The 13,497-nt window shown below is 48.4% G+C and overlaps 1 protein-coding gene across 1 annotated transcript in view; it reads right to left on the bottom strand.

Moving 5' to 3' along the window:
- flnba (filamin B a) overlaps nt 1-13,497 on the bottom strand; it is a gene marked incomplete at its 5' end in the record, with an annotated part of 82,586 nt that overhangs the window by 32,960 nt on the left and 36,129 nt on the right. The window contains 11 exons of the mRNA XM_084445218.1: nt 1,804-1,947; nt 2,039-2,152; nt 2,446-2,639; nt 3,127-3,263; nt 4,554-4,680; nt 5,251-5,388; nt 7,624-7,821; nt 7,990-8,152; nt 8,298-8,372; nt 8,446-8,564; nt 12,994-13,141. Of these exons, the coding sequence (XP_084301344.1) occupies nt 1,804-1,947; nt 2,039-2,152; nt 2,446-2,639; nt 3,127-3,263; nt 4,554-4,680; nt 5,251-5,388; nt 7,624-7,821; nt 7,990-8,152; nt 8,298-8,372; nt 8,446-8,564; nt 12,994-13,141 (1,557 nt within the window). The remainder of the gene's footprint in view (nt 1-1,803; nt 1,948-2,038; nt 2,153-2,445; nt 2,640-3,126; nt 3,264-4,553; nt 4,681-5,250; nt 5,389-7,623; nt 7,822-7,989; nt 8,153-8,297; nt 8,373-8,445; nt 8,565-12,993; nt 13,142-13,497) is intronic.

Genomic DNA, 13,497 nt, shown 5'->3' on the forward strand with positions numbered 1-13,497 from the left:
AGGATATTGCATGATGAATACACAACATAGAAAAACTTTCATTATATCAACAACATCACACAAATGAACCAAACACCACAACTACTGAGTATATGTAATGTGTAGATTTATTTGACATGAAATCTCACAAATATCAAGTCAATCAAGTACATTTAAAATACAGGACAGTGTGTGTAATACATGTATAGCTGCGATTAGTTCCCTCCTCTAGTCAGTGACACGCCTTCAGCTGAAGACACTGGGAGGTATTTCATGGTCAAGGGAGCTGGTAGAAATGTTTGTGGTTCAGACGTTTCACACGGCCAGTCTGACCCCCTGCTGGGAGCAAACTCTCTGCTGGGAGATTTACGGGACCCAGATGAGGTTGGGGGGAGTTTGGGTGGAAGAATCCAAAGCGATTCTTTGTCACTCCTAAATGAACTGCACTGCACACAGGTACCCAGACCTGGAGCCTGTTGGAGGCCATTGGGGTCCTCGAGAGCTGACCATTTTCATATCTTAGGGCCTTGGTCAAAAACACAACCATTTTGGCCTGCGGTGACAACTGAGATTAGAAAGATAATCGGAGTGGAACTTGAATACTTGTTCATTACACGATATTTAGGACAAATACCAGACAGTGCTAGACAAGGATAAGTATTCATTGAAAATACTCCTGATGAGTAGTAGGAAACTACTCCTGATGAGTAGTAGGAAAATAGTTCTGATGAGTAGTAGGAAAATACTCCTGATGAGTCGTAAGAAAGCCATAACGTACGGTAAATGGGTGCAGTTGGATCCTCCAACAAGGGAGCAATGGTCAGGGACCATACATGGAATATACTGTATGGAAAGACTTACTTTTAAGACTTAAATTGGAGAAATGGAATGAGTATTGGAAAAATGGATTATGTATATACACAACTGAGAAAAATGTGGAATTGTTGTATTTCAAGAAGTTAGTTGTAAAATGTATATTGATCTGACACTGCCTGTATTGCCCATGACCTTTTGCATATATCCTCTGTTTTGTTTGTTCTTCAATAAAAAAAATAGTATAAAAAAAAAAGATAAGACTGTTCTTTGGCCCAGTGTCAACCTGCACGGAAAGGGCTTGAAGGGACTTTGCAACAATCGAGCCAGATGCCGTGAAACATGCGGTGACGACTAAATATGAGATCAGGACAGGCTACAATACACCCCGAAGTGCTCATGTTGATTCAATCAAATAGTTACACACATGTAGTACAGTACATGTCATCAGTTTATAATCAACATTAATCAGAGTTTTAAAAATACTGATCAGTATAAATCTACTGTAGATTCTGTTATATCTTGAATATTATAACATCAATAACTAAATTTACGTGTCATCAGTGCTCTGTTCGATTTTTATGTAAAAAAAAGTAATCATCCATATAAAAGTTTCATGATTTTAAGTAAAAACACGTAAACAAACATGATTTCTCATAATATTAAACTGATAGGAAGTGTATTTGGTCACTGGCAAATAATGCATGATGACTTCGAAAATGGCCGCCCTGTCACAACCCTGCACTGAGGCAGTCACATGATCTCTACTAGCAAATCAAGCACTGAGGCAGTCACATGATCTCTACTAGCCAATCAAGCACTGAGGCAGTCACATGACATCTATTAGCCATAGATGCGGCGCTCCTCAGAGAAGGTCGTGATCACGATGACAGGCCTTTTATGTTTACCGTTAGAACGCCCACCCGGAACAGACACATTTGATTGGCTCACGCTCTGAATTAGGGGTTGGGATTGGGTATAACCTGGAACCAGAGGTGCTGATTGTCTTACCCTGAAGGGGCTGTTGGGCACGCTGACCCCTCCCCAGGCGAGGGCCAGGGTGTGTTTGAGGGCGGAGGTCGGGGTGTAGGAGCAGCCGTAAACGCTGTCCCCCTTGTTCTTTACCTTCACGTCCACCACGGCTCCCTCTGCATTCTGGGGGTTGGAGTAGAAACCGTATGAGTGGGGTTGGGTTCTGTAGTCCAGTGATTTTAACAGTCATGAGGTGAATGAATCCGAGCCTCACCTGGGCGCTGATCTTCAGGGGTCCCTTCCCAGCATCCTTTGCACTAACTGTGAACTCCGCTGGCTTGTTGATGACACAGCCGCTCTTCCCCAGACCTGGTCCGTACGCCTGCACCTGGAACCAGAATCACAACAACCACAACGCCGTCAGAGATGACAACTGCTCTGCCTCACCGCTCAGCCAGTCGCCACCAACACTGGAGAGTAAATATCAACTGATACGAGGTTACCTTGGTAATATAGGCGCTCTCTTTCTAGATAAAATACAGACTTTGCCTGGAATAACGGTCTAAAGATAAAAATCTGAAATGATACATCACCAACAACTTGGGTCTGGTGTAGCGACTGTCCTGCTGTGATGTAAACCCTCCACCTCGGTAAGGAAACGCGTGACTACGCATCGCTCACCTTGGCGGCGTGGTTGGTTCCGTTGTCAGGGACGATGTAGGCCATGAAGGGGCTGTCCTCGATGTCCTCGTCGTCACACATGACGTGCACGGCGTACTCGCCGGCCTCCGTGGGCCAGTACTTGACGTCACGTGACCCGTCATTCTGGTCTTGGCATTCGATCTTGGCCTGCGACGGGCCCTCGATGGCAACGCCTGCAGGAAACAGGTGACAGAGGGTTAGGGGTGAGATGACCCCAACCCTACATAGGATAACAGACCCCAACCCTAAACCTGGATAGTATAACAGACCCTAACCCTAGACGTCCAGGAGAATCACCAGACTTTAATGATGATTCACCCTAATGGGTGGGTACAACACCTAGAAATGCTTTTTTTTTCCTTTTTCTCTCTCTTTTTTTTTTTTTAAATATTTTTTTTAACAGTACATCGTATTTTGTATATTGCACTGTATTTTGCATTTGCACTGTCAAGTCTTTGCACTGTCCTGTCCTGCCTTAACCCTGGTCACATTCCTAGTATGTGTGAGACAGATACAGTACTTGGCCAATAAAAGGGATCTTGGATGTTGAATGTTGGATGAATACTCCCCCGTCCCCTGAGGATTTGACGGAGGTATTTTGACTGACAGATCTACCAAAGAGAGCGGCTCTGGACCAGAGGGGTCGGACTCTCAACTCACCCAGGACTCCTACGTCGGCGCCGATGGACTCCGCCACGAAGTCAGCCGACTTCCCGACCACGCCCCCCTCCAGCCCGGGGCCCCAGGCTCGGATCTTCTGGGGGCCTGCCTCCGGGCCCACCTGCACCTCAAACGGACTGGGGAACAGGAACCACACCGCAAGAAGAGTCACATTATTTATTCTGGATGTGCCCAGATACAGCTGAGATGCTGCACTTCTGTCAAGAGCAGCTACTGACTCAACAGTAGAACAGTCTCAATACGGGGTGGCATGTAGCTCAGGAGGTAGAGTGGTAGTACTGTCACCTCACAGGAAGGAGGTCTCCAGGCCTCCAGTCTGCATGTTCTCCCTGTGTTCTCAAGGGTTTCCTCCATAAAGAACCCAATATGAAAACCATACAGAAGAACAGATCGCTAACGCTGTCCGTCCCTGACGAAGACGGACAGGAGCACTTGGTTGGTCCCTGGGCACGTCCCAGCATGCACCCTGCCTACTGTCTGCTCCCGGCTGCCCTCAGGGGAAGGACGCTCCAGCAGGAGAGCATCGGCGGACGCTCCAGCCACTCGTGTGTGTGTGTGTGTGTGTGTGTGTGTGTGTGTGTGTCTCGGCGTTGCCGCCCACACCGCGTGACGTGTACGTCCTCGCTGTGTAACGAGTAAAGACGTTGGTTTTTATTCCTAACGTGGATGTTCTTCTGTAGTGATGAAGCTTCATGTGGACTCAGACCGCGTCACGCCGCTCAGGGTCGTCATGACTGTGTGCGTTTGCTCAGCCAATCAGAAAGAGCATTTCGTAACCCGACGTATCCATTTCCCCTCACGGCGGGAGGTTCCTGTTTGAAAGGGTCAGTAAAATGCCGGGGGTGAGGAGGCGTCGGTGACAACCACAGGGACACAGGGCTGCTGTCAGACCGCCGACCTCGGAACGACCATGGACCAGAGCAGCGCCCAGAGGGACCTGGTGCATGAGGTCACCGGGGAGACCGTCGGCAGTGGCAACACTAACCCTATACTCTCCCACACACACACACACACACACACACACACGTCAATGCCAGCACCCCCCTCCCCGCCTGTAATCCAATACCCGCGGGTCCTCGTTAACTCCGCCTAGCGGCCGCGCTCGTGTGTGTGGGGGGGGGGGCGTTGACGTTTCTAACAGCCTGAACACAGTTGACCGGCTCTCCTGGGGCCCCCCAGCTAGACAGCATGAAGTAACGCTCTACCACGCACGCGCGCGCACACACACACCTTCCTCACAACCTATGAATAGAGAGCAATGACAACTAGACTTAATCTCTCCTCAAAACCAGCCCCCCTCCCACACCCATGACTTCATCCATTCCATCTTGAGGGTGAGGTTAGGGGTAGGGGTTGGGGTAGGGTTGGGGGTTGGCGTTAGGGGTAGGGCCTCCAGTCTCACTGACCTCTTGGGGATGTGCTGTCCCCCCCAGGTGATGGAGACGGTGTATTTGCCCGTGGCGTTGGGGTGGTACTCATAGGCATACGCCCCGTCCATAGACTCCTTCTGTTTCACTGGCTCCTCTAGGCCCTCTGGAGAGAACACACACACGCACGCACACACACACACACACACACACACAAACACGTAAGAGGAGGGTAGATGTGGTCAGGCCCTGTCAAACAGACCCAGACCCCCATTAACTCCGAACCGCAGCCCTGTGGTCAGGACAGCTAAATCAAACAGGCCGGCCCGGTAACCTGGGCCGGTCTATTCAATCTTCTCCCCAGACAGCAGATCGGCCAAGCCTGCTGACTCAGCTCCTGGCCAGGGGCCTCTGACCAGCCTGGGCCCCGAACACAGTCCTGACCCCAACCTCCCAGATTGTGAGTGTGTGTGTGAGTGTGTGTGAAATATAGAGAGTGTGTGTGTGTGTGTGAGTGAGTGAGTGAGTGAGTGAGTGAGTGAGTGAGTGAGTGAGTGAGTGAGTGAGTGAGTGAGTGAGTGAGTGAGTGAGTGAGTGAGAGAGAGAGAGAGAGAGAGAGAGTGTGTGAGTGAGAGTGAGAGTGAGAGTGAGAGTGTGTGTGTGTGTGTGTGTGTGTGTGAGTGAGAGAGAGAGAGAGAGTGAGTATGAGTGTATGTGTGTGCGTGCGCGTACTCACTGGGCCCCTTGACTGTGACCCTCAGGTCTCCGGTGCCGGCGCTGCGTGTGTCCACCCTGAAGTCAGCGACCTGTCGCACCCTCACCCCCCCGGGCTGCAGGCCCCGCCCCCAGGCTCGGCACGCCCCCGGCACGGAGGCTGCGAGAGAGAGCACAAACACACACACACAAATCAGCATGTGCAAGTATGTAACTGCTGGCCTCTCCTGAGGGCATGATGGGATGTAGTCAGGTCACAGCTGATTTAAGGAGGTATTATAGGTCTGACAGTTCCCTCAGGACGAAATAAGCCACAGACCGACGTAGAACTCGAACCAACACCTACTGTACCGAACCCCAACCCCAACACTAACCCAACCCCAACACTAACCCTGTACAGGCCATGTAAAGGCAAATGACAGAAAACTTGTGGGAAAACAAACACAGACTGGTAATATTTTCACTGCTTCAATAAAGAATTAGCAAGGCTGCAGAACGAGGTATTCTGGGTATCCCCAGGAGGACTTCCTGATTGGGGCTCCGCTATGGCTTCACTACGCTGTGCATGGGGAGTGAGAGACACAGTGGGATACAGATTGAGGAACTAAAGCAATGCATTTAATACGCCTCCGTTCCTCGCCATAAACCCCAGATTAAATTACTTGAAACGGGTTGTAAAACACACAATCCCATGTGAACCATCAAATACACTCCATTTAAAAAGATATTTCCCCTTTTTACTACAAATAAGGTCTTTCTTTGTCCATAGTTCTTTGTGCTGTGTTCAGCTCACCACATTTCAGTGAATTCAACTTAACAAAGCCATGAAACGCATAACCGTAACCCTAACAGTCACCAAAGAGCCAAACGCTGCCTTGACAACAACTCGCTCTTTCGGATACAAGCAGCGTCTCTTCTGTTGGGTAACCCATGTAAAATAAAAACAATAACAAATACAGGGTTTTATTTTGGAAAATGTATTTCCGGGTCTTTCTAAAGTACAGACTACAGACGGAGCGGAGCTGTGTGGAGCGCTCTGGTCAGGAGAAGCTGCCTCAGAGAGAAGGAATCTGGTGTTTTACAAGCTCCTCTGGGCTGGCCAGCACTGTCCACCACATCCAGGAGCTGGGTCCTTAGTGCCCTCCCCCCAGCCCCCCCCAGAACAGCCTCCCTCCCCCCAGCCTCTGCTCCCCCTCCAGCCTCTGCTCCCCCTCCAGCCTCTGCTCCCCCTCCAGCCTCTGCTCCCCCTCCAGCCTCTGCTCCCCCTCCAGCCTCTGCTCCCCCTCCAGCCTCTGCTCCCCCTCCAGCCTCTGATCGGTACGTGATCAGAGACAGCTCCTCCGTTGGGGTGTGAATGACATCATTTAACACTCGGTGGAAACTGGCCAAATTAAATTCCGTACAACACGTTCAAACAGTGCAGTAAAACGAATGACTGGCCGATGAAGCGTTGGGGGAATGAGAGGATGGCTGGTGTGAGAGGCTCCGGATTCGAGTCCAGGCAGGGGATCAGAGCCCTGGCTCCTCCGGTGAGCAGAACCACATGCACAGCTCCGCAGCTCAGGTGTGTGTGTGCCAGCGCAGAACAAGCCCTTTTACGGTCGGCATGTTACAGCCCTGAAGAGGTTATGGAGAGCAGCAGAGAAGAGTTCTTCATTAGCACACTGCCTCTCCCACAACCGGACTCTCTCTGAAGGAAGACCAGTGTCCAGAACAGACCGGACTCTCTCTGAAGTCAGACCAGTGTCCAGAACAGACCGGACTCTCTGAAGGCAGGCCAGTGTCCAGAACAGACCGGACTCTCTCTGAAGGCAGACCAGTGTCCAGAACAGACCGGACTCTCTGAAGGCAGGCCAGTGTTGATGTTCATACGGAACGCCCCCAAACCATAAGAACCTTGCTCGAGCTCAGATGCTTTGATTTGGGCCAGACATACAGACAGGCAAGCTGACATTAGACTAGATGCCATCATCTTTTGTATACTATAAACCTTCTGTAATAAAACAGCTTTTGATTGTCGCTCAAATCCCGTGTTGGAGAGATTAATTTGGAATACACCTGGAAAAGGGACACTGGACTGTGTGGTATTGTGTGAGATTGGGGGCCGTCTTTTATTGAAATCAAAACACAACGCAAAGCTGAATAAGGACAATAATAAAAGACAACGAAAGTCAACAGCAGGCCAGTGTTGATGTTCAGAACAGGACAAGGTGTTCAGAACAAGGTGTAATAAAGGTGCCCGTTTTTAAGACCCAGCATAACCCCAACCAACCAGTGTAGTTATGGAGGAGGGGCCTACCCAGCATAACACCAACCAATCAGTGTGGTTATGGAGGAGGGGCCTATCCAGAATAACACAAACCAATCAGAGTGTGTGTACGGAGGAGGGGCCTACCGGGGCTGACGTTGATGGTGCAGGGGCTCTTGGGGATGGTGATGTCCCCGAAGGTGATGGTGATGCTGTGGGGGCCGGCCTGGGTGGGCTTGTAGGTGCAGCGGAACACACTGTCGCCCTTGTCCTCCATCATGGCCTCCACGGTCTTCCCGCCCTGGGGGTCCTTGATGATGGCCGACACGTCTCCCACTCCGGCCCCTGGTGGACGAATGTGAGTGAATCATCCCTTAAGTATCTCAGAGACAACGCCCTATCACATGATCATATGCTCTTGCCTAAAAGCCTAAATGTTGTACAAACAAATGACAATTACTATTAGAACACAACATATGAAACAGTTGATTTGCCCAGGGCCTGGAACCACACCTGCGGTGTAGATGTCAAAGTAGGTGGGTTTGTTGGCGATGTTCCCCAGCGGTTCGAGACCCGGTCCTTTGGCTGTGACCTTGGTGGGGTCCCCCTGGGCCTTGTCCACGTTCACCTCAAACGGACTCTTGGGGATCTCCTGGCCTGCGAACAGCACTGTGACCTGGACGGGAGCAGGGAGCACAACAGCAGCCGTCAACAGCCAGAACAGCCACAGGTCAGATTGATTTGAATAACTCTCCAGGGTGGGTGAACTCTCCATGCTGTTAACGGTCAGGCACACGCTGCTCAGTGGCAAGTCCTCCTACCTTGTGGGGACCCATCACTTCGGGAATGTAGGTCACACAGTAAGTCTTCTTGCCCTCGTTAGGGATGGCCTTCACCTGAGAGCAGAGATTAACCATCAATTCATGATGGATGGATAAGATGGATGGATGGATGGATGCTCAGTCTCACCTCCTCCCTGGTGCCCTCTGGGTCCTCCACATAGACGGTGACCTGACCCTGACCCGCGCTGAAGGAGTCCACCGTGAAGACCGCTGGACGCATCACCCTGTTCCCCACCGGCTCAATACCTGGGGGAGGACGACGAGGTGAAGGAACGGTCAGTGAACACAACACAGTGGCCGGGTCTGTCCATGCAGGGTCTGTCCATGGATCTTCTGCTAACAGAATCCTCTCAGATCTACCCTCGGATGATAGCGCTGATTTCTGGACAGGGCCTACATCATGTCAGGTATAGCAGATCAGCACTAAAGCGTTCGTTTCAGTGTATCTTTACAGATGAACGTGTTGATGAAAGTCAAAGCTAAATGAAATAGGGGTGTTTGTATAACAGACAGCGGACCAGTCCATTGTTGCTGCTAACGAGCAGACACTTCCTCACATTGTGACTGAACTCTTTTCAGAGTTCAGCACCATTTCCGACTTCCAACATGGATGACACTGGTGCTCTTAATCACACTGGCCATCATTTACTAAGCCATTGTAGGACTGAAAACTGGGCGCACGGTCATTTCCACGCCAAGTTCGGCATTTATCAATTTGGACGCGAATGGAGACTGCGACCAAATCTCACGCCAAGTCAGGTCATTGTCATGAGATTGATTCTGACTGGCATCTAAGTGCAGTCACATAGGCCTATTCATAATTTCAAACCATGTAGCCTCCTCTATGGCAAAATATATTTTGTAAAGGCCTCTTCTATGCGTCATCTATCTATAAAATAAATGGATATTTCCAATTATTTGCGATTAATGCGGTAAACAGGTTTTAGGTGTAAGAGTAATTTTGCTTTCATTTGGGGCCCACTTAGACTATGCAGCCTTACAAGTCTTAAATTAAAAGCGAAATTAATGTTACACCAATCAATCAATGTACTGGTGACAATTACTAGCAATCAAAATTAACAAATGAAAAGCAATGGGTAGGCTTCAGTCACGTATTTAAATAAGAGCTGTGACAGTCATATCAGTCATGCCATGCTCTGTTGAAGACCTATGCACATCGTATTGTTCAGCCGAGGTGAGAGGAGTGGGCGAGTGAGGTAGGCTATTAACCTGACACGCACCAGTTTCTATCGGCTATACTAGCCTACTGGTTGAAACAGGATATTTTACATTCACACCGGTGTTAGCTATAATTTAATTTTGTTAACTGAAAAAAGTGATGAAGGTGGCGCATCAACCAGCTGAATTGATCAGGGAGTGCTGGGCCCAGACAATTGTAATACAAACTAGAAAAAACGCGTAGCCTCTTGTCTTTGAAATCGAGAGTTGAGCATGTTATTGAAAGATTTTTCAAGATGCCCACCCACATCCATTGTATGACCAAAATGGTGGTAGAGCAATTATCAGACTTTCTCAAAAGTGCTAGTTTTGTCAACGTTTTGATCTGAACCATTGTATATGATCATAAGTAACCTTAAAACAGGGCTAAACATGCATTTTCCCTTTACTACATTTTGGCCAAAAATGTACAAATTCTGTCAAGCCGTTCTTGAGATATCGTGTTCAGCAGGCCAAAAACACCTTTTGTGAGGTCAGTGACCCTTGACCTTTGACCCCCACAATGTAATCAGTTAATCCTTGAATCCAACTGGACATTTTACCCAAATATGAACAAATTCCGTTAAGCCTTTCTTGAGATACTGTATTGTGTTCATCAGGCCAAAAACACATTTTGTGAGGTCACAGTGACCTTGAACTTTGACCCCCACGATCTAAGCAGTTCATCCTTGAGTGCCAGTGAACATTTGTACCAAAGGTGAAGAAATTCCGTCAATGCGTTCCCGAGATATTGCATTAACAAACATCGTACGGACGGACGTATGGACAACCCGAACCATAATGCCTCTGGTCAGGCTATCGCCTGGCGGAGGCATAAAAATCTCAAAACTTGATAGGGTAGCACATCCCATAAATAAATAATGGGTGACGGAAGACTTTCTTACCATTAGAGTTTTTATTTGGCTACAAATAACGCTGACGCATTTCGGCACAAGTGCCTTCTTCAGAGCATGTTTCTACAATGATACAACAAGGTCTCATATGTTTCTACAATGATGCATGCTCGGAAGAAGGCACTTGTGCCGAAATGCATCAGCATTATTTGTAGCCAAATAAAAACTGTAATGGTAAGAAAGTCTTCCGTCACCCATTATTTATTTATGGGATGTGCTACCCTCTCAAGTTTTTGAGATTTTGTTACTTTGTAAATTGTCACAATATTACTATTATTTTTCTGGATGAAAGGTAAAATAAAGTTTTGTTACCTCTGCCCCAGTGACAGCGCAGGGCGAGAAGTAATGTTTTCAGTGATGTGATTGTGTGTGTGCGCGTGTGTGTTTGGTAGCAGGATTACGCAAAAATTACTGGACCGATTTTCACGAAACTTGGTGGAAGTGTGTAGCATGGTCCAATGTATAAACCATTACATTTTGGAGCAGATCCGAAGCATGCTTCAGGTCCACGGGCCTGCCCTTCACCTCCATTCATTTTTTTAACCAGGATTACACAAAAACTACCTGACCGATTTTCATGAAACTCACGGAGGGATATAGCATGGACCAATTTACACAACCTCTTCCAATTTTGGAGCAGATCCAAGTCACGGGTCGGGTTCACGGGCCGCCCAAACACAGCTGGACTGCCCGTTCTCTTCCATTCATTTTTCAGACTTCAATTACACAGAAACTACCAAACCGATTTTTATGAAACTTGGTGATGGGGTGCATCATGGGCCACCTTAGAACCCTTTCAATTTTGGAGCAGATCCGAATCACGGGCCGATCCACGGATGAAAACAAAACTTGGAATGAAGCCAGCTCCCTGTGTGGGGGAGCTAGGGACACGGGGTTTGGACTAGGGTGTGCAGGGGAGAGACCAGAATACACTGCACTGCCCCGTGCCGGGTCATTCAATTTTAGCATGCACAGAGCCATGAAATGCATTCAGGGGCAGAGGTCTGTGCTCTCTGAGCACCATTTCTAGTTGTTAATATTATTATTATTATAATAATAATCAAATTGACAGCAATGTGCAATGGTTTTTGGATAGGCTACATAATTAAAAAAGTAAGCTGCCCAGCTTGCACGCTGTCTGTGTGAATTTACATGTGTTTACTTAATTCATTAAGTAAATTAATTAAGTAATTAAGTAATTAATTTACTACCCCTTAAAATAACATTGTAAAATATGAGATGGTTTTCCCAGATCTTTCCATAAAGCGTGAAGAGTTTCTATTGGACGAGAGTCTGATATATCTCTCATTTTGGACGTACTTCATATCTCCATGCTGTAAACTACAGGGGTCAGGCCAGAATACAGTATGTAGGGGTGCAATATTTAAGTGATGATTGTTTTCATCCACGCCATCGGTACATTGGTACGATGGGATTGGTGGCATAGGAATGCTTGATAGATCACACGTGGACGCTGTCGTACCATAACTTCTGCACTTGGATCTGCGCTCCTTTGATAGACGAGGGCCACAGTCAGACTGGCCAAATGAGTCATTTAGCAGACAGAGTTATGGAGAGAGGTCTCCTTACATATGAGATACAGGATTACCTTTGGCTCCAAGGGTCGTTAAACGACCAGATACAGAACAGAATGTTCAAGACTCGTTCTGTCAGTCCCGGTCTTTAACGGTTGTATTGAGTTAGTCCAACGTCTCCCGTGAACTGAGCAGGCGCTGCGCCGCGGTCAAGGGGAAGACATCACTATGAATCACAGCCTGTAACCCAGCGGTCAAGGGGAAGACATCACTATGAATCACAGCCTGTAACCCAGGCGCCTGGCCGGGGCACTTTGCTTATCTTGGCATGGCCGCTACTCGTGGTCGAATTTCTCCTCTACTTGAACATGTCAAACAAGATCATGACCCAGTTCTGGGAGATTCTACTGGGCAGTCGGAGATAATGGCTAGTGTAGCAAGACTTGTTTTGTCTATAAGAGAGTGGGAGAGAAAGAGAAAGATAGAGAGAGACAGAGACATACACAAATACAGACGCTCCCAAATACTAGAGGACACTCATCCCAGATCAGAGCCTGTGGAGATCTCGACCGAGGACTCTGGGGATGAGCCAGAAACGTTTAGTCTAGGACCCATGAAAACAGGCCCTGGTGCCTCTGGGCAGGGAATCAGCCCTGGCCAACAACCCCTAAACTCATTACTTCCCTGTTTTATAGCCTGCGCTGTAATTTACTACCGACGTGGGCCACTCACAGACTGGGCAGGGAACATTTACACGTTTACGTTAGACATAACTCTCTCTACGCTGATGTGACCGGAACGGAGTGGATAACATACTGGACCAACCTTTTCAACGTTTAAACCGGAATTAGAAACTGGTCTTTGTGTTTTAAAGCGTTCATGATAATCGTGAATAATAGTGAACATTGGTGATTCATGAGTTGAGTAATCCTAGATGGATGATTAGTGGATGAGTGAGGGTTTGGGCGGGCCGTGGCTGGTGAGTGGAGGGGAGGTGTGGACACTCACCTGGCCCGTAGGCTCTGGCCTTTTTGGGGTTGAGTTTGGGCTTGAGGGGGGCGCCTGGCTTGAGTTTGGCCTTGGGGAACTGTGACAGGTAGGTCATCACCGACTGCTCATCCACACTGGGGTCGATGATCTCCTCTGGTGCGATCACCTACCCAGACGGACGGACGGACAGACAGACACACACAGTCAAACAGACGAGTTTGTCATGACGATACAATACCATAAGACTATATCAAAGTCTTAGAGTTAGCAGTGTTGAGCTTTTGCGTTGGTTTCTTTGTTTAGAAGAGTGTAGTGTTCAGTATGGTGCTTGGTCAGAGCTGTGTGCTTGTCATCCAGAGGTGGGGTCACCCAGGTTTTGTCAAACAGAATGTCCGTCAGCCTGGCCTGTCCCTGTTTGCAGAGGTGTGTCGAGGGTGTGTGTTGAACTGCAAGACTAATGTGAAAAGTGAATGGGGATTCTCTGTCAGCCACCTCTTAGACAAACAGCCCAACCTCTGCTCT

The sequence above is a fragment of the Borostomias antarcticus genome, assembly GCF_949987555.1.
Source record: "Borostomias antarcticus genome assembly, chromosome: 11".
NCBI lineage: Eukaryota > Metazoa > Chordata > Actinopteri > Stomiiformes > Stomiidae > Borostomias > Borostomias antarcticus.